The sequence below is a fragment of the Bos indicus x Bos taurus genome, chromosome 22 (assembly GCF_003369695.1).
Source record: "Bos indicus x Bos taurus breed Angus x Brahman F1 hybrid chromosome 22, Bos_hybrid_MaternalHap_v2.0, whole genome shotgun sequence".
Lineage (NCBI taxonomy): Eukaryota > Metazoa > Chordata > Mammalia > Artiodactyla > Bovidae > Bos > Bos indicus x Bos taurus.
In genome coordinates this window covers 44,431,831-44,455,807 of record NC_040097.1, presented here as the reverse complement: position 1 = coordinate 44,455,807, position 23,977 = coordinate 44,431,831, and the positions used below count along the sequence as shown (strand labels likewise).

Here is a 23,977-nt window from a genome sequence, read left to right as displayed (position 1 = left end):
TTGAAATGGTAAAAACAAAACAACAGGCCCAAAATGGAGTAGCTCATGCTAAGTGCCAAGCCATCAAAATAAAACTTAACTAAAAGCTTTGACTCTGCCAGAATTGAAATGTTAAAACTAGTTCCAGTCCATCAGAAATTTCCTGATCAGCATTAGTTAGGTAATCTACCTGATAGACCCTTGCCATTCCCTTATAAAGGAAAGTAACCTTATAATCAACCCACTTTTTTTGCCTTATATAACTTCCTCATTCCTGCTCCCTTCTGCCTATTAGTCTTTTGTTTTGTAAAGCTCCTCTGCGCTCCTTTCTATCTGCTAGGCTGGCTGATTCATGAATTGTTGAAGAAAGCCAACAAGCTCTTTAAAATTTATTCCATTGAATTTTGTTTTTTAACAGGAAGCTATTACCACCTCTAGAAGCAGACTACCTGACAGAAGCTGTAGCCTTCAGCTTAGGGACATACTCAATCCACAGTCCAGCATACAGTGATCTGGGGGAACAAGTTCCTAAACTTGAGCTTCCTTCTGATCTGTCAGGGCCTGCCACTGGCATAACCCAACTGGAAGCTGGAGGGCAGTCCAAGAAGGTCAGCTTCCCAAGTCTTAAGGCAGGGTTCAGAAGAACCAAGAGTGAATATGGTGGTTGTGGGGCAGCAGTGGGGGACAGAGTGCAACTGGAAAATATCCAACACACCCAAAAGGAAGATAGGAACTGTTTGTCTATGCCTAATATGTCCATTAATTTCCATCTGAAATATGTGAAAAGAAAATAAAAATGAAGTCAGTATTGCTAAGAGCACTCACTCACATGGAGACAAGAGGGCATTGAGGAAGTAGGACTTATACCCATCTCAGCCAGGATGGGATCTGAACTTTTGACCGCTTATTGACTTAAAGCAGGCACACAGAACATCTACACAATATTCCAGAAACCCAAGATACTTATCAGAACCTTTCCCTAAATAACTTATGACAGTCTATCCCTTAAGGGCAAATATTCCTTTTTTACATTTTTACTTTTTTACATACCCAATCATAATTCTTACAACTTTAACAATCTCATGGTTTCTGCCTTTATAAGCCCCTGATTCTTTCTCTTCCTTGGAACATTCTTTTGGTTTTACCCAAGACTGTGTCTCCCAAATTGCAATTCCCCAGATCCAAAATAAAGCTCTTTGTTCTGTGGACACAGAAAAATGAGGATCGCTAAGCCAAAGAGCATTGCTCACCACCCAGTTTTGCAAGGGTTAAGTTGTAACCCACTGTAGTTGCTGACCTGACAGTTAAAAACAGACCCCATAGATAGCAACGGTCACTCAGTCATGTCCAACTCTTTGCAACTCCATAGTCTATGCAGTCCATGGAATTCTCTAGGCTAGAATACTGGAGTGGATAGCCTTTCCCTTCTTCAGGGGATCTTCCCAAGCCAAGGATCGAACCCAGGTCTCCCACATTGCAGGCAGATTCTTTACCAGCTGAGCCACAAGGGAAGCCCAACCCCATAGATAGTTAGATGTATATCTCAGGAAGAATTTTAATGGCCCTGGATTTTTTTTTTTAATCTTCCCATACATAGAAATGCACTAAAACCATTAACTTGAGACATCTGTTCTGTATGATCTGCCATATTTTCTTCTTTTGATATATGCATTTGAAATTTTGTACCAAGACATATGGGTTTCCTAGGTGGCTCAGACAGTAAAGAATCCTCTACAATGCAGGAGACCTAGATTCAATCCCTAGGTCAGGAAGATCTGCTGGAGAAGGGAATGGCTGCTACCCACTGCAGTATTCTTACCTGGAGAATTCCACAGACAGAAGTGGGCTACAGTTCACAGGGTTGCAAAGAGTCACAGGGTTGCAAAGGTTGACAGACTAACACACACCCACCAAGACATATGCTTGACTACATGTATTTCCTTGCCAAAATCATATATAAACTGGTTTCTCCCCTCTTTCTTCAGAGCAGCTCCTCAGAGCCAACTGAGGGGCTCTTTCTTGGACTTTCATCTTCAAAAAGACCCCCAAATAAAACTCCAACTCACAATTCTTTCATCGTGTGTCTTTCTATAAGTCAACAGTTCTTTGCAACCTTGGTACTGATTACTGTGGAACAAATAATGTTCCTGATAACTGGTCTCCACAGGGGTGGAACTCAAGGTGGCTGGGACAGCTGGAGTGGGGCTGGGGGTGCTGAACATTCATAACCATCCACTGAAAAGAGCTTTTTGTTTTGTCTGAGAACAAAATGTTCCCATCAAAGAGGAGCTTGAGCAGGTTCTGTGTTTGGGGTGGACTTCCCAGGTGGTACTAGTGGTAAAGAACCAATTCAGGAGATGCAGGTTCAATTCCTGGGTTGGGAAGATCCCCTGGAGCAGGAAATGGCAACCCACTCCAGTATTCTTGCCTGGAGAAATCCCATGGACGGAGGAGCCTGGTGGGCTACAGTCCATAGGGTTGCAAAGAGTTGGACACGACTGAAGCAACTTAGCACTACTCAGCAGGACAGCAGCTAACATGGACAGCACCCGGACTGCTGTGGTCCAACAGATTCAGCAGATCAGCCCTCCAGCGTTTGCAGAACTCAGGAGCAGACTCCTCCTTCTGCTCTGTTCAGACAGCAGCTCTGTTCTGAAGTCCTGCCCAGCTTCTTGAAGCTCAGCCCACCTCTGCTGCTACCTGATTTCTCTGAGAGTCAACACACAGAGCCTGCAGCAAGGCGATCTCTCCCCTCCTCTGCTGGGAGCCTGTCCTTGGAACTCTGGTTCCTGAGAGCTTTACTTCCCTTCATGTTGGGCTGCTTGACTTGGCAGGAGCCAGGGCAGAGCTTCTCCAACTTGAATGTGCATATGAATACAAATCACTTGGGGTTACCCTGGTTTAACCGGTTGTTAAACTGCAGATTCCACTTTGGGAGCTCTCTGGAAGCTGGTAAAGACTGAAGAAGAAAACTTAAAACTTAGACTCAGCTAGAAATAACTTCATGCTCATTCTGCTTCTGTAAGATACTGGCTGCACTGAGAGAGGAACAAGATGACCTAGCATCTTATAGTTATAAGATGTTCTGATAAGTATGGAATGTTCTGTTTCTGCTTCTACGAGTTTCTGTTTGGAAATTCCCTGCACATAACCCATAACAACTTCCACACTCTGTAACTGCCCGTAGCCCATAGCAACCAGGTAACCAATCAACCAGTGCCAACTGTAATTGTGTGTTCTGACCCCATAAGAATGAAGCTCACCCTGAACTTGGAAGGCCCCAGAACTAGAGGGTAGCTTATCTGGGACTGCTGGCTTAATAAACCTGAGTTCTCCAACCCTCTGAGTATGGTGCTTAGTTTCTCAATGGTCCAACTTCTGCAACAAGACTATTTCTTGAGAAACTCGCAAATGTGCCCACGTTGTGTTCCTATACCAGGCTTTGAGTAGGAAAAAACTGTTACTGTAAATCACTGACTTTTAATTTTTGCTGCTCAATATAATCTCCTGGCTTGGAAAAGATCAGTTTGCTTTCCAATCCAAAGAAAGGCAATGCCAAAGAATGTTTAAACTACTATACAATTGCACTCATCTCACACACTAGCAAAGTCATGCTCAAAATTTTCCAAGCCAGGCTTCAGCAATACATGAACCATGAACTTCCAGATGTTCAACCTGGATTTAGAAAAGGCAGAGGAACCAGAGATCAAATTGCCAACATCCGCTGGATCATCAAAAAGCAAGAGAGTTTCAGAAAACATTCTACTTCTGCTTCATTGACTACACCAAAGCCTTTGACTGTGTAGATCACAACAAATTGTGGCAAATTCTTGAAGAGACGGTAATACCAGACCACCTTATCTGCCTCCTGAGAAATCTGTGTGCAGGTCAAGAAGCAAAGTTAGAACTGGACATGGAACAATGAACTGGTTCTAAATTGGGAAAGGAGTACATCAAGGCTGTATATTGTCACCCTGCTTATTTAACTTCTTCTTTTTTTTTTTTTCTTATTTAACTTCTATGCAGAGCACATCATGTGAAATGCTAGGCCAGATGAAGTACAAGTTGAAATCAAGACTGCCAGGAGAAATATCAATAACCTCAGATACACAGATGACACCACCCTTATGGCAGAAAGCAAGAACTAAAGAGCCTCTTGATGAAAGTGAAAGAGGAGAGTGAAAAAACTGGCTTAAAACTCAACATTCAAAAACAAAGTTCATGGAATCCAGTCCCATCACTTTATGGCAAATAGATGGGGAAATAATGGAAACAGTGAGAGACTTTATCTTCTTGGGCTCCAGAATCACTACATATGGTGACTGCAGCCATGAAATTAAAAGACACTTGCTCCTTGGAAGAAAAGCTATGGCCAACCTAGACAGCATATTAAAAAGCAGAGACATTACTTTGCCAACAAAGGTCCGTCTAGTCAACGCTACTGCTTTTCCAGTAGTCGTGTATGGATGTGAGAGTTGGACTATAAAGAAAGCTGAGCGCCGGGGTACTCTTTCTGCCCCCTTCTGATGCCTATGCCAGAAGCTTTCTCTATCTCCTTTATACTTTAATAAAACTTTATAAAAAAAAAAAAGAAAAGAAAACTGAGCGCCGAAGCATTGATGCTTTTGAACTGTAGTGTTGGAGAAGCCTCTTGAGAGTCCCTTAGACTGCAAGGAGATCCAATCAGTCCATCCTAAAGGAGATCAGTTCTGGGTGTTCATCGATAGGACTGATGTTAAAGCTGAAATTCCAATACTTTGGCCACCTGATGTGAAGAGCTGACTCATTTGAAAAGACCTTGATGCTGGGAAAGATTGAAGGCAGGAGGAGAAGGGGACGACAGAGGATGAGATGGCTGAATGGCATCACCGACTTGATGGACATGAGTTTGATCAAGCTCTGGGAGTTGGTGATGGATAGAGAAGCCTGGTATGCTGCAGTCCATGGGGTCGCAAAGAGTCGGACATGACTGAGCTACTGAATTGAACTGATAATCCCCTGTGTTGGCTTCCCAGATGGTAAAGAATCCATCTGCTAATGCAGGAGACTCAGGAGACACAGGTTTGATACCTGGATCAGGAAGATCCCCTAGAGGAGAAAATGGCCACCCACTTCAGTATTCTGTGAAGGACAGGGAAGCCTGGCATGCTGCAGTCCTTGGGGTCACAATGAGTTAGACATGACTGATCAACTGAACAACAACCAGTATTCTTGCCTGGAAAATCCCATGGAAAGGAATGTAGCTGGCAGGCTACATTCAATGGGGTCACCAAGAGTTGGACAGAGCTGAGTGACTGCAAATGCATGCATAATCCCCTGAGTAGTTTCTCAATTAAGTGCAAAACTGTGGGTGGGGCCTAGGTTTTCCTATTTCTTTTTAACTACCCAGATGGTCCAAAGTGTAGCTAGGGTTGACAACCTGAGGATGAAGGGTCCTTCCTTTTACACAGATTCCCTGCAGCGTTGCTGAAGGGTTTTATTCATTTGCTTGTTCTCAAATTTATAACACATTAGCTTTTGACTTTGAAAAAGGAGGAAAGTTTTACCTCCCCTGTTTTTTTACCTCTTATTTTGTTTGTTTGATTTTGGCCTTGCCACAGGGTTTTTGGAGCTCTTAGTTCTCTGACCAGGGACAGAACACAGGCCCCAGCAGTGGAAGCGTGGGGTCCTAACCACTGGACCACCAGGGAATTTCCTTTACCTCCTATTTGGAAATGTGAAGAGATAAGTCTTGGTATATTGAGGCGGGGGTGGGAGTTGTGGGGGGGCTCTGGACTGTGGCCAAAGAAAGATCAGAGTGTACAACTGAGAATTAGCTGTGGCCAAGTGACAGAAAGAAAACTGTCCTGATGGGTGAAGGAAAGTTACCTGGCTCAAAATAGCCTGGAGTTAAAACCCTCCTCCAGGTCCTCCCCACCATTCTATGCAAAACAAAGAACTGTCTCACCCGGAAAAAAAAAATGGACATTAAGGCTGATTACGCCCAGCTCCCAGCGGGTCCAGCCTCTGGCTGATCTCCAAAATTCCTTGCCCCAGCCGTTAAAGAGATAACTACTCCAAACCACCTTGGAGGACAGGCCCCCTTAATACAGTAGCTTTCCACATATATGCCTATATATACTTACTCTTTTCTTGGGTTAGTGCAGCAGCTCACTAATCTCCCTGCTGCCCCTTCTCGCCTCATTAAAGGTGATCTGTTCCTGTAAAATGCTGGTCTCGTTCTTTTTTCGAACCTCGTCTTCTCTAACTCCCTTACCCTACAATGGGATTTTCCACTCCTGGTCACAAACTCAGCCCTGCTTCGTGGGGGAAAACAAGGAATCAAAAAATGTGTTCTCTTTTACAAAGATGATGTTTGAATTTTTAAAGTACTTTCTAACATAGCAAAGAAATACTGATACTTTAAGTAGTACTAAAAAGATTTTAAAGTGGAATTCAGCCTCTCCTCCCTTGCCAGGAACTCACACACATCCTTCCTCCATCCCTAACATTCTAAAAGCCCTCCTCTGTCTTCCTCCAAAAAGATGATGGTATGCCTTTGGATCCAGGGATAAAGACAGTATCAGGAAGGCTCTCCTGGAGAGCTGAATCTCTATTGGTAATGGGTAGGGGATCCATCTTTGGGTCAGGAAATAGGAATGGGAAAGAGAGACTATAAAATCTGTTTTTATTTATTGCTGTATCCCAAGTGTTGTTGGATGGCAGGGATACTGAATGGTAACTGTCAAGGGGTGTGGTGATGGGCCAGCACCTGGTAAAAGGATTTACTGAGTCAGAAGTGAGGGTACCAAGTGAGATTTACTGAGTACACTGCAAGGGAGCAGCAAGAGAGACCCAGAAGTGTCTGCCTCCGGTAGGGGAGAGAAACTGGGCTTCTTTTATGGTCCATTCTGGTCACCCTTGGGTTAATGTTCCACCCGTATCGTGGTTAGGGCTGGGTGTGTCATTGCTCAATCTTCCTGGACCACTAACTGCTTGTAACTGCTGGTGATTTTTCCTTGGGGGAGGGTATGACTGTCTTGAAATGACTTCCCAAGCCTAAGATGACTGTTCTATTGTTAAGTTCCACAATAACCTCTGGACTGAGAAGGAAGTTTGAGACCCAAAAAATGAAGCAGGCAACTCTATAGAGAGCAATTATGAAATATGTTGTGGGTAATTTGCCTACAGGAAGGATCAGGCAGGCGACCACCCAGAGGCATTAGCAGCTATACTCAGTGTTGCTGAAAGAGGTAAAGATTCACACTGAATTGGTTGAACCCAGGATGCTTTGTCCCAAAATGTGAAAACTAAGAAAAGATGCAAACACAAACCATACCATCAACTGGAACATCTCTGACCCATGCATTGCACTTCACTAAGGGTGTGGTGAGAGCGCTCTCTGCAGGCTGTTCAGTCCTTTCCGGAAAGGCAGCTGCTTCACGGAGTTGGCCCACCCCTGGAATCCCACTGAGGCTTGATATGGGATGTAATATTAATGATAGCACTTTGTTAATCCTGTCCTATTTTATTAATAAGATAAGTGAGTACTCATGTGAGGATGGGCAACTTGGGTCTTAAGGTCACATACAGGGCTTTGGTAGTCAGGAGCTCTGTTTTCATTAGGGCCAAAAGCCAACTAGGAGTTGCCATTTGAAGGGGGTGTTTCTGGCAGCTGCCTTTAGTATTCACATGTCCCAAACTCAAGAGGCCTATGTATCCAAATAGCAGTCTCTTGTTCCTGTAGGCTCCAATTATCACGTAAGTCTCTACGATACATAGCTCCAGAGCTGGCAAGCATCATTGGTCCCAATGACAGGGCCCATGCCAACGCATCTAGCACAACCTCTAGAGTCTGCTGCTTTTAGGAGTCCCATTCATAGACGGCTGTCTTGCAGGTAACCTTGCCATAAAGGACATTTGGTACCTGTTGCTTCCGATAGCCAAACAGGCCTAACAGTTAGCTTCTTTCTTGTTGGTGGAAGCTGCCAAGGACAGCAGCTTTTGGTTGACTTTATCAGGGATACTCCTCTGATGACTCGCCCAGGTGGCTCATAGAAGCTGCACTTTTGAGCAGGTCTTGCATCTCATCAGGGTTGTCAACCCTTCTTGCGTGTCATAAAATCCGTGACCTCATGTAGAGACTGGTCAAGGCCAGCTTGTTGGTCAGGTCAGTAATGAGGATGTCAACACAGTGGATGAAAAGTAATTCTTTTATCTTTTTTTTTTTTTGAAAAGTAATTCTTGAGAGGGACTTCCCTGCTGGTCCAGTGATTGGGAGTCCTCCTTACAATGCAGGGGACGCAAGTTCAAGCCCTGGTCGGAGAACTAGGAACCCACATGCTGAGGAGCAACTAAGCTCACACACTGCATCTACTAAGCCTACACGACAGAACTATTGAGCTCTCAAAATAATTTTTTAAAACAAGTAATTCTGAGGATAACTGGGTTGTTGCAGATCAAGGCTTACCACTGGTGGCATATTGCAGGGGAATGGAGGTATTGCTAGGACTGAATTGTGTCCCCCCTAAATTAACAGGCTGAAGCCCTAACCTCCAGTATGACTGCATCTGAAGTTGTAAAATGAGAAATGAAGACAGAGTGTGAAAGTGTGCTTCTTCAAGACAAAGGAAGAATAACCCTTAGAATGATTGAGATCATCAGGGTTACCACTTCAGTTTCAGACAGACCAGACAACTCCCACAGAATCCACGAGGGCAGAGCCACTTAGAGGTTTGAGAGCAAGACTCCCCTAGAGCTCTGATAAGCCGGTGGATCCAGAAGGCGGGACTATCACCCCTAATCCTGGAGAGCAGAGAACTGAGCCAGAATAACTAAGTTTTGAACAAGCACACTTTTTCCCTTCAGATTTCTCCTTTTTGGAATTGAAATGTGAGATAATACACATTGGTCTCTGCCCCTAGTTCCTAGCACAGAGTCCCTTAAGTCCTTGTAATTTTCTAAGTGGTAAGAGCACCAGGAGCACCTTTTGTTCTAATATTTGGGTCTTTGATCCTGGTTCCTGACATAGGGTTCCTGAAATCTTTGTAATTTACTAAGTGATAGGAAAATTGCTTTCTTTATTTATTTTTGGTCACACTGTGTGGCTTGTGGGATCTTAAGTTCCCCAACCAAGGATTGAACCTGACCCATGCCTCCTGCATTGGGAGCACATAGTCTTAACCACTGGACCACCAAGGAAGTCTCATCTTTCATTCTAATAAAGTAACTCTGTGTAGGCTCCTGGATGAGGGCTGGTCACAGGAAAGAAAAAACCATGGTTAAAGCTTGAGATTTTCAGCTCCTTCTGCCCCCACCCTGTTCTCTTGATAATGGAGATGCCTGCATGATGAAGCCTGCATAAAAACCCAATAATACCAGGTTCAGAGAGCTCCTCAGAGGGTGACACATCCTGACTCCATAGAGACAGCAGCTCTTGTGCTGGGACCCTCTCAGATCTTACTCTATGTATCCACCCTCATACGCTTTTATAAGAAAAAACAAAAATCAGAAAATATAAGTAAACTGTTTTCCTGAGTTCTGTGAACCACTCTAGCAAATTAAACCCGAGGTGGTTGTTGGAACCTCTGATCTACGCTGGTTAGTCAATAGCGCAGGTGATAACCTGGGCTTGGAACTAGTATCTAAAGTTGGTGTGTGTGTGTGTAAATTTTGTGAGACCAATCCCTTAAACTGTGCAGTTTGACACTGTCTCCAGAGTGTCAGAACTGGGCTAAATTGTGGGACACCCAGCTGGTGTTCCAGAGAATTAGTGTGGGGAAAATTACCCACATTTGGTGACCCCAAATGTCAGAAGGTTAATGTTCTGTATGAATAGTAACAAAGACACAGGAGAGAAACACAGGAGGGAAGGACTGTGGGTTTTACTGACATCAAATGTCTACCCTATAAACACTCAGAACTTTATTTGGGAAGCATATAACCTGTCTGGTTTTACAGGTTCACAGCTGAAGAATTGCCTCAGCTTGAATTTGACCCCTATCTGATTTAGATAATGTTTAGATGAGACTTGTGGACTTCAGACTTTAAAGCTAATGCTGAATTAAGACTTTGGGGCTGCTAGGATGGAATTAATTTATTTTGCAAATGAAAAGGACCTGAATTTCGGGAAGCCAGAGGCAGAATGTATGGACTGAATGTCTGTGTTTTTGAAATTCATGTGTTAAAGCCCTAATCACCATAATCCACCTAAGGGTGATCCTATGTAGAGTTGGGCTTTGAGGAAGTAACTCAAAATAGGTTAGTTTATGTGGGTAGGGCACTCATGATGGAGTTAATGAAGTTCTTATTAGAAGAGGAAAGGACTTCGCTGTCCAGTAGCTAAGACTATATGATCCCAATGCAGAGGGCCCGGGTTCCATACTGGGTCAGGGAGCTATATCCCACATGCTGCAACTAAAGATCCCGCACGCTACAACAAGGATCAAAGATCCCACATGCCGCAACTAAGACCCGAGAAAGCAAATAAATAAAAACAAACACTGAAAGAAAAAAAGAAGAGGAAGAGACAGCTGTTCTCTTTCTCTGCAATATGAGGATATAGCAAGGAAGCAGCTGGCTGCAGCCAGGACTCAAAGGATTCTTACCAGAACCTAACCATGCTGGCAACTTGATCTTGGATTTCCCAGCCTCTGAGGAATAAATGTTTGGTAAGCCACCACTCTACGGCATTTTGTTACAGCAATTCCAACTAAGACAGCTGCTCAAGGTATGTCCCTCCCAATCCCCTTCCTCCCAAAAAGGGATCAGGCCCAGTTATCTGTACTCTGCAAAGAATATCTCCCTTACTATGCAAACTCTTCCAGGTAACAAAAGAGAAACAAAACTCCCAAATTAATTTTGCTAAGCAAACTGAATCTAGTTCTGTACTTCAAAAATAAGATACAATCACCATGAAAAAACAGATTTTATTCCAGGAACACAAGAAAATTTCAATTATTTGGAAACCTGCCAACAAAATTGATACAAAAAGAGTAAAGCATAAGACCCATGAAATTTTACCAACAGATTTTTAAAGTTTTTGATAGAACTTAGCATCCGTTCATAATAAAAACTTTAGTATGATAACTTCCTACAGTATGTGTACACTACATGTCAAGTACTGTTTCAAGTTCCTTATACTTATAAATGAATTTTATCCTCAAGGCCCTATGAGGTAGCTCCATTTTACACATGAAAGACAAAAGGAAGGGCACTCATGATGGAGTGGTGGCCCAGTGGCTTGTCCAAGATTACACACCTAAGGAAAGTGATGGAGGCAGGATTTGAACCTAGGTTTCCAGGCACAAAATCTGTGCTCTTTACCACTATAACATATTGCTGCTTCTAAAAACAGGAATAGAAGAAAACTTCCTTAACACAGTACTTATCAGAAACAATGAGGGTGAACCACAGGTACAACTGTGACATGCTTAAAAACCTTTCTGAAAATTAGAAACAAGACATGGAATATGCCTGTTATTCACTGTTCAACTTTTTTTTTAATGCTGATGTTTGACATAAGTGGCATACAGATTGGAAATTAAGAGAACACTAATCGTTACTGTTTTATTGTATATCTAGAAAAGCTAGGAAATGAAACTAAAAAATTCTTCAGACCAAAATTAATTAAACGAGGTAACTGGATCCAGGTAAAATTTTTTAAAAATCAGTTAACTTTTAAAATACTAGCAATAGCCAATAGAAATTGAGGTGTAGCGTTCAAATGTAGCTCCTTTTTCTCCAACCAAGAGCCTGAGTGCTTTCCTAGGAAGCGAGGACATTCATTTCTGGTGCTGCTGGTGGTCAGCTCACAGAGTTATGAGCAGTGCTGGATCTGTCCCCCAGAGACTCAGTGTGGTAGGGTATGAGCAGAACCAGAAGATAATAAACTAAAATATTCAACAGACAAGAGTTTCTACATAAGATATGACCAGCCACATTTAAATTAGAGTTGAGGGCTGGACCTGTGTGTTCATATGGGGTCTCCCCTGGAACCTGGGAGTTTCCAAAGTAAAACACTTAAAAAAAAATAAAGTCCTGGATCTTAAAGGTTCAAGGGACACAGACTGGCAAACCGGAAGAAAAGCTTTTCTTCCTAGAGAACACAAGTGGTGAGGGTCTAGATTAAACCAAGCTTTAAAAGGGCCACACTCAAGAGGTAGGAAGAATGACTCAGTCTTAGAGGATGACTTTATATAAACGGTAAAATGGAGGAGGTCCAGTGGTTCAAGCAGTCCAGGACTTCGTGCCTTCATTTCTGAGGGCACAGGTTCTATCCCTGGTTGGGGAACCAAGATCCTGCAAGCTGCCTCATGCAGCCAAAAAAAGAAGAAGGAAACCTATAAGCACATGAAACATGTAGTCCTTATTTCCCCAAGAGGAGGAGGAAGATTCCACTGTTACTCCAACTCTCCCACCTTTGTGACCAGCAGCGAGCATTTGGAGATGGTCCATATTTTTTTTTCTAATTTTTTTTCTTTATGTTAGCCATGCTGTGTGGCATGTGGAATCGTCATTCCCAAACCAGGAATCAAAACTCATGCCCCCCATTTTGGGAGCTCAGAGCCTTAACTACTGGACCACGAGGAAAGTCCTGGGATGGTACACATGGAACAGGTGGTTCCAAGTAGAGATCAGGATGAACATACTTATACAGAAACCTTAACCTAAAGTTTCTTGCTGTCTTAGAGAATCGTGTCTTAACAAACAGACCGAGCCAGACCTGAGTGCTTCTCTCTAGTGTGAGTTCGCTGGTGGTGATTGAAAGTAGAACGCTGACTAAAGGTTTTGCCACACTCAATACATTCATAGGGTTTCTCTCCAGTATGAACTCTTTGGTGCACGGTGAGTTGTGAGCTATCACGAAAGGCTTTCTCACAATCTTTACATTTATAAGGCTTCTCCCCAGTATGGGTTCTCTGATGTACCATAAGGCTAGAATTATGAGTGAAGACCTTTCCACATTTATTACATTCATAAGGTTTCTCACCAGTGTGAATTCGCTGATGAATAATGAGGTACGAGTTTTGATTGAAGGATTTTCCACAATCATTGCATTTATAGGGCTTTTCACCAGTGTGAAGTCGCTGATGTCGAGTGAGACATTTACTCAGACTGAATGCCTTACCACACTCATTACATTCAAAAGGTTTTTCTCCAGTATGAATTCGCTCATGGTCAGCAAGTTGAGAGATCTGATTGAAGGCTTTCACACATTTGCTACACTTGTATGGTTTTTTCCCGGTGTGGAGACTCTGATGTCGAGTAAGACATTTACTCCGACTGAAGGCCTTGCCACATTCATTACACTCATAAGGCTTCTCCCCAGTGTGGATTCTCTGATGGTCAATAAGATTTCTGTTAGAACAGAAAGCTTTCCCACACTCCTCACACTTGTAAGGTTTCTTACCAGTGTGAAGTACCTGATGGCGGATAAGGCTTTTACTCCGACTAAAGAGTGCTCCACACTCATTGCATCCATATGGTTTCTCCCCAGTATGAGTTCTCTGGTGGTCAAAGAGTTTGGAACTTTCGTTGAAAGCTTTTCCGCATTCATTACATTTATATGGTTTCTCCCCAGTATGAAGTCTCTGGTGTTGAATGAGATGGGAGCTGTGGCGATAGGTCTTTCCACAATCACTGCATTCATAAGGTTTTTCCCCTGTATGGATTCTGAGGTGGACAACGAGCTGAGAAGTCTGCCTGAAGGTCTTGCCACACTCAGTACACTCATATGGTTTCTCTCCAGTGTGGATTCTCTGATGTCCAATGAGGTGTGAACTCCAATTAAAAACTTTGCCACATTCATCACATCGATATAATTTCTGTCCCTTCAGAACTCCCTGATGTTTTGAGAGAGTGGAGGACAGATCTGGATGTCCCCCAAGTTCCTTATACTCATCACATCGATCCTTTGTAGATTTCTTTTTATCCTCCTGTGTTATCTCTAAGAAATCACTTTCCCGTCTGGTTCCTTCTTCATCTGAGGGTTGAACTTTTAGTTTCTCTAAAGCTTCTTCACAGGAAGCCCCAGCTTCTGGTCCTCTAAGAATCAGTCCACAGAGTATGCCTGAGGTCCTGTCAGCTGACTTTGACTCTTCAGAAATGTCCTGCTTCGGAGACAACTGTGAACTTGCCATCCTGTTTTCACCTGCTGCCAAAAGACAGAAGAAAACAACTTTCACTCACTTCTTGTCCTATTGAGGAAATGAACTGTCAGGAGTCTATGTAGCTTAAAAAAAAATCCACATTGAGGATAAGGAATAAGGAGACACATTGAGAACAGGAGGGAAAAAGCAGAGCTATCAGGACAGAGGGATGTGGAGCCAGCACAGCCAGGTGAGCAGGCCAATTGAAAGGCAAGAGACCAAACTGTAAAGCACAGTGTGATCTCCCAGAAGTCACTTAGATGTGGTGTCTCCTTAGTAAAATGATGAACTCTCGGATTCACTCCAACCATGACACTGTACAGCTCTACAGTTCACAGCAAAGATGTCAAGGAGAGTGATGGCAAATACTTTAAACTAAATATGAGAAACATGTAGGCAAACATGAGAGTTGAAGGGAAATGTGTATTACGAGGGCGTGATCAGGAAAAAGTGCACAAAAAGGAGTGATTCTGGTATGAAAGAATAGTAATGATATTTGGAGAAGCTATGGGTTCAAAAAGGCTGGGAAAATGTACTGAAAGAGAGAGTAGAGCTCTAAAATTGGCAACATCCTAGTCTCTGGAGCATTGGACTAGGAGGTGCCAGTAGGCACTTCTATGAAAATTAACAAAGGCAATAATTTGAAATACAAATCCAAGTACATGTTTTGTAGCTTGATAACCTGTAAACATAATAAGACTGAAGAGCTGAGTATTTGCTTTTAAATTCTGGAATTAAATATAAAAGCTGGGAAAGGCAGAGCATCCATGGTCATAGGTAAACACAAAAATATTGGTTCCTTTCAATCACATCTTAACCAGACCACAAGCTATCATACCATCTCAGCATATGGAAAATGAAAGGTATCTGGCCCTTTAATTCTAAGCCCACCCTCTCCAGAGTAGGCTACTGTCCTAGACCGGTCAACCCCAGAAACTCCTCTGACAACAGCCCCTTTCAGGAAGCAGCCCTGCCCTAGTCTTTCTGAAGGGGAAGCTGAGAAAACGATGTTTTGTGCAAAGCAACCTGGATCATCCCAGGATGGACAAGGACCAGGACTAGGTGACTGGATCACGGCCAAGCACCAGACCCAAGTGCGGCTTATAGAGTAGTCATCAGCTCTGGGTGACCTGGAACAAAGTTCTGCCCAAAGAAATATGATACTTAATGGCTGAACCACCAATGGAATCCCTTTCTACATAAATTCTGAACTGAAAGTAGGACAAAATGAAGGAAATTACAAGTAGTAGCTCAAGTTGAAATGATGCATGGAGAGAAGAAATCCATCAGGAACCACAGCAAACAGAACATATGAGGAAATAGGAAGTCTAATTAAGAAAGAGCTTGAAGGGGGACAAAAGATTCAGAGTAAAGAGAATGGCCATCAGTGGGAATAGAAAAACAGATACACAGGACACAGCTGTCTTACAACACTGCCGTAAAAATCCTTTCACTTCTGCTGCTGGGTTGGAAAGATCCCTTGGCGCAGGGAAAAGCTACCCACTCCAGTATTCTGGCCTACAGAATTCCATGGACTATATAGTCCATGGGGTCACAAAGAGTTGGACACGATTGAGTGACTTTCACTGTCACTTTTCTGCTGCTGAGGCTCACAAAGCTTTGTTTCCCAAAGCCTGGTCTAGCTGGTGAGTCTGTTCAGGGTTTCCAATCCTTCAATCTTACTCTAAGTAACTTAGCTCATGACTTATAGTAACTGAATGGCTCTCTATTCCTTCCAACTACAAACTCTTAACTAAACCAGCTCACTTCAATTAATAAGGAAGTACAGAGAACCGTCTGAGCCACCAGGGAAGTCACAGAGAATGTTAATGACTATCAAAGTGAGTGATGATGTAGAGAGATTTATTATACTATTCTCTCCATTCTCTTTATATTTTCATAATTAAAAGAATAAGAACATAGCAAAGAAAATGTAAAGAAGGCAGACTCTAAGTTACTAGGGAGCAGAGTCATTACCCAATGGGGCCAGGCTGCAGCAATTTTCCAGCATGATGTTCCAGTACAGGGCTCTCTGGCTGAGGGCTGTACCTTTCCAGTTCTTTAGAGTATAGTTCACAGACAGAAACTCCAACTCTGCAGCCTCCTGGAATGACAAGCTTCTACTGCTCAGGGACATTTGCAGCTCAGGGACTTTCACAGCCTAAGGGGCAGAGTCAACAAGGGTACCAAGACAGGGTTGAGACCCTGGGGCCAAAGGGGTGGGGGTACAGAAAGAAGCTGGGAGGACACATTAATAAAAGGACACGTTCAGGGTAAGATAACAGTCCATGAACTCAGTGGATGGGACCAAGTCCAGGGGAGGCAGTTAGGAAGAGAAGTCACAGGAGCAGCCTCTGAATGGGCCAGAGCCCTGGAGATGAGGTCCTGCCATTCCTGGGCCACAGACTTGGAACCCAGGAAGCTCACCTGGGGCCTGACCATCTGGAAAATTCACTGGAAATTCAAGGATTCCAACAAAATGAAAAAAAAAAAAAAACCTTGAAAAATAAAATTAAGTTGAAGAACTCACACTTCACAATTTCAAAACTTATTTGACAAAACAGCACTGATCAGGACTGTGTAATACACACACAGATCAGTGAAATAGGTAAGAGTCCAGAAGTAAACATCTACAGTTAACTTTTTTTTTTTTTCCAGCTGCACTGCGTAGCATGTGGAATCTTAGTTCCCCAACAGGGATTGAACCTGTGTCCTCTGCATTGGAAGGACAGAGTCTTAACCACTAGACCATTAGGGAAGTCTCCTAAGGTCAACTTACTTTTTAAATATATTTTAGATTTATGTATGTATTTTATTTGGCTGCAGTGGGTCTTAGTTGCAGTGTGTAGGACCCAGTTCCCTGACTAGGGATCAAACCCGGGCCCCCTGTACTGGGGGCATGGAGTCCCAGACATTGGACCACCAGCAAAATGCCCATCAACTTATTTTTTATGGAAGTCCCAAGAGCACTCAAAGGGGAAAGAAGACACTTTTCAACAAACGGTGCTGGAACAACTGGATATACACATACAAAAAAATGAGGTTACACCTCTACCTCAGTCCATATATAAAAATAATATGGACAGTAGGCTTTGGCACCTGTTGCAAATTAGCCCCACTACTCTGTGTAACAAATCATACATGACAGCTAGCTTCCCCTGAGAACATGGAACTCTTCAACTCCCACCACTTTAAAGCAAATTTTTAAAAAAATCACTATCCTCATCCATGATTAAAACAGAGACCATCATCTCCTACATTTGCTACAAACCAATACCTAGTCAATGTCTCCTGGACTCAGTGAGTGCTGGGAGGACTGATAAGAGATGACTGTTAACTGAAATGGGAAGAAAGCTCACACCGGAATGCTTGTCACCACCCAGATTAAAGAAAACGCAGTATTGTTACAGGGTCATGGAGAGTCAAGTGAAGAACTACTTTAGGATTACGTATGATGAGGAAGTTGAAGTTTTGGCAGAGAAATGAAGCTTTGCTGTGAAAGAAAAAGGCAGGGCCTTTGCCAGACAAATTTGCACAACAGACTGGGGAAGAGAAAGATGCTCAGGTGAAGAGAAATACAGGAGTAAGACTGAAGACAATGAACTGGAGACCAGAGAAAAGTATTATGAAGAAACGTACCAGCAGGAAATATAGAGCACTGACATATCTGAGTGAAATAAGCACCAAACGTAAGCCTCCAAGTCGACCTGTTGTGAAGCAGCTGCTACAGAAATGTCCAAGGAGGTCAATGAAGTATTTGTAAAGAGATGATGTGAAGGACAGCAGAAAAATGACGGCAACTGCCCGTGAATATGGCAAAAGAATACAGTTCTTTGAGCCCAATCTCTGCAACCATGAATGTGGATAAAAGCTAATGACCACTTCTGCCATGAGAGGACAAAGCAAGAAGGCCATCTATGAACCAGGAAGCAGGTTCTCACTGGATACCTAATCTGCCAGCACCTTGAGAGTGGACTTTCCAGTCTCTAGAACTATGAGAAATAAATTTCCATTGTTCATAAGGCATCCAGTCTATGGCATTCTGTTACAGCAGCCCAACCAGATTAAGACTTTGAGAAAGAGCTTTCTTTAAATTTCTATTTATCAAAGTCCCAGAGTTAAGCCTGGTCTGGCTAACACATCTCTTTGTGAACCAATCACTGTGACGAGGTGATAAAATGCTCTGATGGGTCACATCTGAGTCACTATCTGCCACTGGAATATCCTGGAAGGGGAACTGAATGCATCAAAACCTCAGGAGCACATGGACTGAGAGTGGGGACAGTAGTTCTCCCCAAGTTAAGGAGTTATAATCAAAAGAAAGGGGCCTGTGTACCAGACAGACAGAAAAAAAACAGACATTGCTACCGAACCAACTTGGGTCCACTTGCTCTGATGCAGTAAAGCCAATGTACTGAAGCAGCATTAAAAAAAAAAAAAAAAAGCTAATGACCTCCTGGGCCTTTCAAAGTCTGAATGAAAGCCTCACAGCACAGTAAATAAAGATGGAGGCCAGTGAGCTGAAACTGCCCAATTAAATTCAGGTATTCTAATGCCTCTGGGTTCCTCCCAGATCCCAATCAGTTTTTGAGGACAGAAGAAAACATCAACTTGTTAAGACGACACCATAAATGTGAGCCCCCAGACTCGGGGGCAACCTGAGATGGATCAGGCCTCTTCTCCCCAGCTTCATCCCTTCACTCAGTTTCATTCCTAAATGAAAATGGCCTGGAAAAGAACCAGGGAAATTCCTGGGCAGTTTTTAGGAATATTTTCTTCTTTCTGTCATTTTGCTTTCATACAAAGTAATTCTGACTTCCTTTTAAAATCCTCTTAAATAAATAGTCTCTTACTCTTGTGTTTTTACTGCTAGTGAGAGGGTGTGTGCTGTTTAGTCGCTCAGTCAGGTCCAACTCTTCGCGATCCCATGGACTGCAGCCTGCCAGGTTCCTCTGTCCATGGGCATTCTCCAGGCAAGAATACTGGAATGGGTTGCCATTCCCTTCTCCAGGGGCTCTTCCCAACCCAAGGATCAAACTCAGGTCTCCTGCATTACAGGCAGATTCTTTACCAACTGAGCCACCAGGGAAGCCCCCAATGAGAAGGTACATAAGGTTTATTTTATACACTGATAATATGCAAACTAGTTTCTAAGACAATTAGAAACTAAAGCTAGACTGCTTCTAGTACACATTTAAATGTTAAAATTTTAGTTATACCAATTTATAAATGAACTCAATCTAGTGCCCAAAATTTGATTTCTCAATACCACTTCTACAAAAAAGTGAAACCAAGAATCCTTGCAGAAATGATTGATTCCAGGGCTGGAGAGGTGAAAATACAAGATGAGTATCTTGTGGTGCCTGAAAATCAGAGAAAGACACAAAAAAGGATGGGAACATGTAAGGTGAAACAGGAGCCAACTTGAAAGACACCCAACAGCTAAAGCTAGAATAATTTATGCCACAAAATAAATAACAACACACCTCACTACACTCCCCAAATAAACACCCAACATCACACACTGATGTAATTGATATAATTACGTAAATAAACAAGTGGGAGAGAAGGCACAACTCTTCCTCACAAAGGATTCCAGTTAATAAATGTAGTCAAAAAACACAAAAAATGAAAAGCTCCTAGGAGAACATCACAATAACAACTACTGTAGGCAAGATTCACCAAGAAATGTTAACTAGTAGGAAAAGCATATTTCTATGCAAAGTCTCAAAGTATCTACCTCAAAATAATTGCTAATTACAAAGGACAGACAGTAACTTTACAATCATTAATCCTTGGCAGAAATACTGGATCAAGAGTAATATCACCAGGAAGAAGACATACGAACATCAACCTCAGTCTAAGCAGGAGAACATCTGACAAAACCAAATCGAGAGGGTCAGTCTAAAATTACAAATATAAAATACTTTAAAAGTGTCAAGTAAAACTGCGGAGCTGTCACAGACTGAAAGGGAGTGAGGAGACATAACAATTAAATGCAATGAGGGATTCTAGACTGGATTCTCAAACAGGAAAAGAACATTCGCTAGCCAGTCAGGAGCTCTAGATAAATCAGTAGTTTAATTACTAGTACTGCCACCACTGGAAATGTCTCAAATTTGATGACTGTCCAATGGTTATGCATGACATTGCCTTTAGGTATACCAGGTAAAGATACAAGGGAAGTCTACAAAATTCTGACAGTCTCTGTGAGTCTACAATCATTCAAAATAAAAAGGTTTTCAAACTGAAGTTTGAGTTGTTACTGTGTTTATTTCTATCTAGAAATAGTAATGTCTATATACTAAGGATTAACTTGGCAGTAAGGGTGTTGAATAGGGGCTACCCAGGTGGCACAGTGGTAAAGAATCCACCTACCAATGCAGTAGATGTGGGTGATCCCTGGGTCGGGAAGATCCCCTGGAGGAGGAAATGGCAACCTATGCCAGTATTCTTACCTGGAAAATTCCATGGACAGAGGAGCCTGGCAGGCTAGAGTAGGACATGACTGAGCATGCACGCATGCACGCACACACACACACACACACACACACACCCCACACAAATATGTACTGAGCACCTACTACATTCTTAGACACCATGGTCTCTGCAGTGAATAAAGCAGACAAAATGCACTAACTTAAGGAGCTTATAAGAAGACAGACAATAAGATAAAGACAGTGTCAGGTGCTATGTAGCAAAATAAAACAAGGAAGAAGGCTAAGAGGCCTAAAATCAGGCAAGGGAAAGTATAAGCTCAAAAATTCCATCTAGGGAACTCCTTGGTGGTTCAGTGGTTAGGATTCGGCAGTTTCACTCCTGAAAGCACAGTTTCGATCCCTGGTTGGGGAACTAAGAACCTGCTAGCTGCACACAGGGACCAAAAAAAAAAAAAAAAATTCAATCTAGAGCACATAATGACTCATTTGAGGGACCTTTTTCAGACTGTTTCTAATATTAAAAACACTGAAGATTATAAAGTAATGAGTTATATTTTATTACATCTTCTGTATTTTTGCTCTGGAGTATGACATCACAGAATGCTCACAATACTAACATTCCTGGATACCAGGAGTCACAGAACTGTAGCAGGTACCATTTTTCAGTTTTTGTCAGTTTCCCTTACTTGTAAGTACACATAGAGATTTATCTTCAAAACAGTCCCACAGTCTTTTTGGCTTACTTTTTGAACCAAAAGCTGTCTGCCTTTCTTCAGCATTAAGAAACACATGTCAAAGCAGTCTCATTTGTCAGTTCCTGAATGTGCACACAGATATTTATGTGTGTAACAAAGGGAAATTCCCTGAAATCCTTGAGCAAATTACTTACTTGCAAAATAAGAGACCTAACATTTAGGAGTTTTTAGTTTGGAACTGAAGCAGGCTGGGACTCGGGACCCTTTGTTGCAGCGCTTGCACCTGAACAAACGTTTCCTCCAGCAACGAAATACAAAGAAACTCTAAGGGTCTAAAAATAACTGCGCACATTTGCAGTTGGAGCATATTATGAAGGATAAGCTACAAAAAGACCAAAAACCCAACTGCCACTTCTGAGGGGCTGGGAGCAAAAGCAAAGTATTGCTCAAGCACCCCTGCACACAGCATCACCTAGAAGGTGGATAGACCACCTAAGTCACCCCTCCAGCCAGATCTCTGGAAGCACTTCTACCCTCATTCTGTGTGAGGAACCACCCTCACCCGCTAGGAAACAAAGGAACCTGTTAACTTGTTTTCACTCCCTCCTGCTGCCGCATAAATTCCAGTAAAGCCTTGACTGAATTTCAACTTTTATCAAGGAGACCAAGAACTCCAGTTCATAACAAAAGTCCAAACAAAAAAAAACAGTGTTCTTTTCCTTGCCACTACTCTTAACTTAGTAAGGAGAACATTTTCTTATTTCTTAAGTCTATGTAAGTCAGAAGACATTAGAGTGGTTTTAGGTTAGTGCTTTGGAGAAGGAAATGGCAACCCACTCCAGTGTTCTTGTCTGGAGAATCCCAGGGACGGGGGAGCCTGGTGGGCTGCCGTCTATGGGGTCGCACAGAGTCGGACACGACTGACGCGACTTAGCAGCAGCAGCAGGTTAGTGCTGTTACTTGTGTTTAAAAACTGCATTTTATACATGCTATGCTAAGTCACTTCCGTCGTGTCCGACTCTGTGCGACCCTATAGACGGCAGCCCACCAGGCTCCCCCGTCCCTGGGATTCTCCAGGCAAGAACACTGGAGTGGGTTGCCATTTCCTTCTCCAATGCATGAAAAGTGAAAAGCGAAAGTGAAGTCGCTCAGTCGTGTCCGACTCTTAGCGACCCCATGAATTGCAGCCTACCAGGCTGCTCCATACTACTCTCTTTATTTTGAAAACAGACATAATCACCCTAATGAAGCTTTTGGTATTTTTCTGCACAAATGTCACTTGCTCAATTTACAGCTTCATGCAATATCTACTATAGGAAACTGCAAACAAAATGTTTAATTATAGCTGCACATATGTGACTCAGTGGCGTCATAATACTGGCAACAATTTTAACCAATATATTAAATGCATTCCAGAAATTGAAGACATCATTCTCAGAAAGCAATAGTATGGGAATGTACTTAATACCACTGAATTATACACTTCAAATGGTTAAAATGGCAACATTTACCATGACACATGAAAATTTATTACAACTGTTTTGCTATAATACCAAAAAAATTAAAACAATAGTGCCTGTTTTCTAATAAAAAATATATACTCGTATAAGAGTTTGCGAAATCATGCACAAATTTTAAAGAGTCAGGAAGACTCTTTAATTAACGGGTTGTGATTACTCTTCCTTTTCTTACGGTCACCCGACTCACCTAATTATCTGTGATGAATATGCTTTGTTTGCATAACTGGCAGAGGAGATAAAATTCAGAAACCATTACTTCAAATTCGCGCCCCGGACGCCCGGAGCAGCGAAGGACCCGGGCTGGTTGATCTCCAAAGCCAGATCCTTGCCAGGGCGCAGCGTCCAGGCCGATCCTTACCCGCCACTCCCCAGGGAACTCCGCACCCGCACAGTAGCCCCCACCCCTCCACCGTCGCCCGGCTCACCAACTCCAGAGGCCGCAGAACTCTCAGTGCCCTGACTGCTCGACCCGCCCCACTCCACACTCTTCCAGCCCGGCTCTCCGCCGCTCCGTATCGCGCATGCGCATCGCCGCTCCAGGCCTCTCTAGGAAGTTGGGAGGGCCAACTTCTCGGCTTCTCCCGGGCCCCAGTGCCCTGCTGGGAGGCCTCTTGAGCTCAGCCCAGAGGCTTGTCCCCACACCCCCCACCTAACCCACTGGACGCCTGCCTTCTGTTCCTCCCACAGTGAAACGCCTTCCCACCACAACTAGAGAAAGCCCTCGCGCATCAACGAAGATCCATAAGGTTGCCCACTTTTGAGGACTGGGTATACTTAAATTCCTTACTGCTAGTTGGACAGTAGGGAGAGAACCAAAAAGGAGCTGAGCCCTGATACTCCAAGGAGCTTGTAAATTCTCTTTACATATGAGGCCTCCACGATGTCTCCATCTGTTATTGGAGGTTTGCCACGATTAAACCTAGTCTTTCCTGAGACGATCTAGCAGATTACACTGTGCTCCAATAACACCAGTGTTCCATACACTGATGTATCTACAGAGTAAGCATGTAGAACTTCGTAGTGAGTGGATGTTTCCTAATTCCTCAGAAGAGGCTTTCTGGAGGGCCAGGTTGACTCTCCCAGGAGGTGGGAGAAGTATTGTTTTCTCTGTCTTTTCTATTAGTGTCTGGACCAAGGTTGTCCCCAACGGCTGCTCACCTGAAATGTGTTGAGCCTGTTCCCCTGTCGTCCTAATTCCCTGTCATTTCTGGCTT

At 43.0% G+C, this 23,977-nt stretch overlaps 2 protein-coding genes across 7 annotated transcripts in view; both read right to left on the bottom strand.

The window, feature by feature from the left end:
• Positions 1-23,271, bottom strand: part of ZNF445 (zinc finger protein 445) — a 59,726-nt gene extending 36,455 nt beyond the window's left edge. Inside the window, exon 1 of one of the 2 annotated variants that reach the window (XM_027523631.1) lies at positions 23,189-23,271. The gene's annotated coding sequence lies outside the window, so the exon portion shown is untranslated. Of the gene's footprint in view, positions 1-22,950; positions 23,133-23,188 lie in introns of those variants that run through there. The other variant, XM_027523630.1, reaches the window with a different exon arrangement.
• Positions 10,867-23,305, bottom strand: LOC113880941 (zinc finger protein with KRAB and SCAN domains 7-like). 5 transcript variants are annotated; one of them, XM_027523635.1, is made up of 3 exons: positions 23,189-23,261; positions 22,951-22,986; positions 10,867-14,110 (listed from the first exon to the last, which is right to left on the bottom strand). In XM_027523635.1, the coding sequence occupies exon 3, from the start codon at positions 14,097-14,099 to the stop codon at positions 12,660-12,662; it is 1,440 nt and encodes a 479-aa protein (XP_027379436.1). In that variant the 5' UTR covers positions 14,100-14,110; positions 22,951-22,986; positions 23,189-23,261; the 3' UTR covers positions 10,867-12,659. The 5 variants fall into 5 exon arrangements, with proteins under 5 accessions (XP_027379436.1, XP_027379435.1, XP_027379434.1 ...); XM_027523634.1 differs by having other exon boundaries at positions 10,867-14,113; positions 23,189-23,240; XM_027523633.1 differs by lacking the exon at positions 22,951-22,986 and having other exon boundaries at positions 10,867-14,113; positions 23,189-23,305.
• Positions 23,306-23,977: the final 672 nt, after the last annotated feature.

Coding starts and splice junctions, on each gene's coding strand:
- LOC113880941 (XM_027523632.1), bottom strand. CDS start 16,245: ATGTCCCTGAGCAGTAGAAGCTTGTCATTCCAGGAGGCTGCAGAGTTG. Junction 14,114..16,085: donor CTGCAGCCTGGCCCCATTGG/GTAATGACTCTG, acceptor GTCTTTTGGCAG/CAGGTGAAAACAGGATGGCA.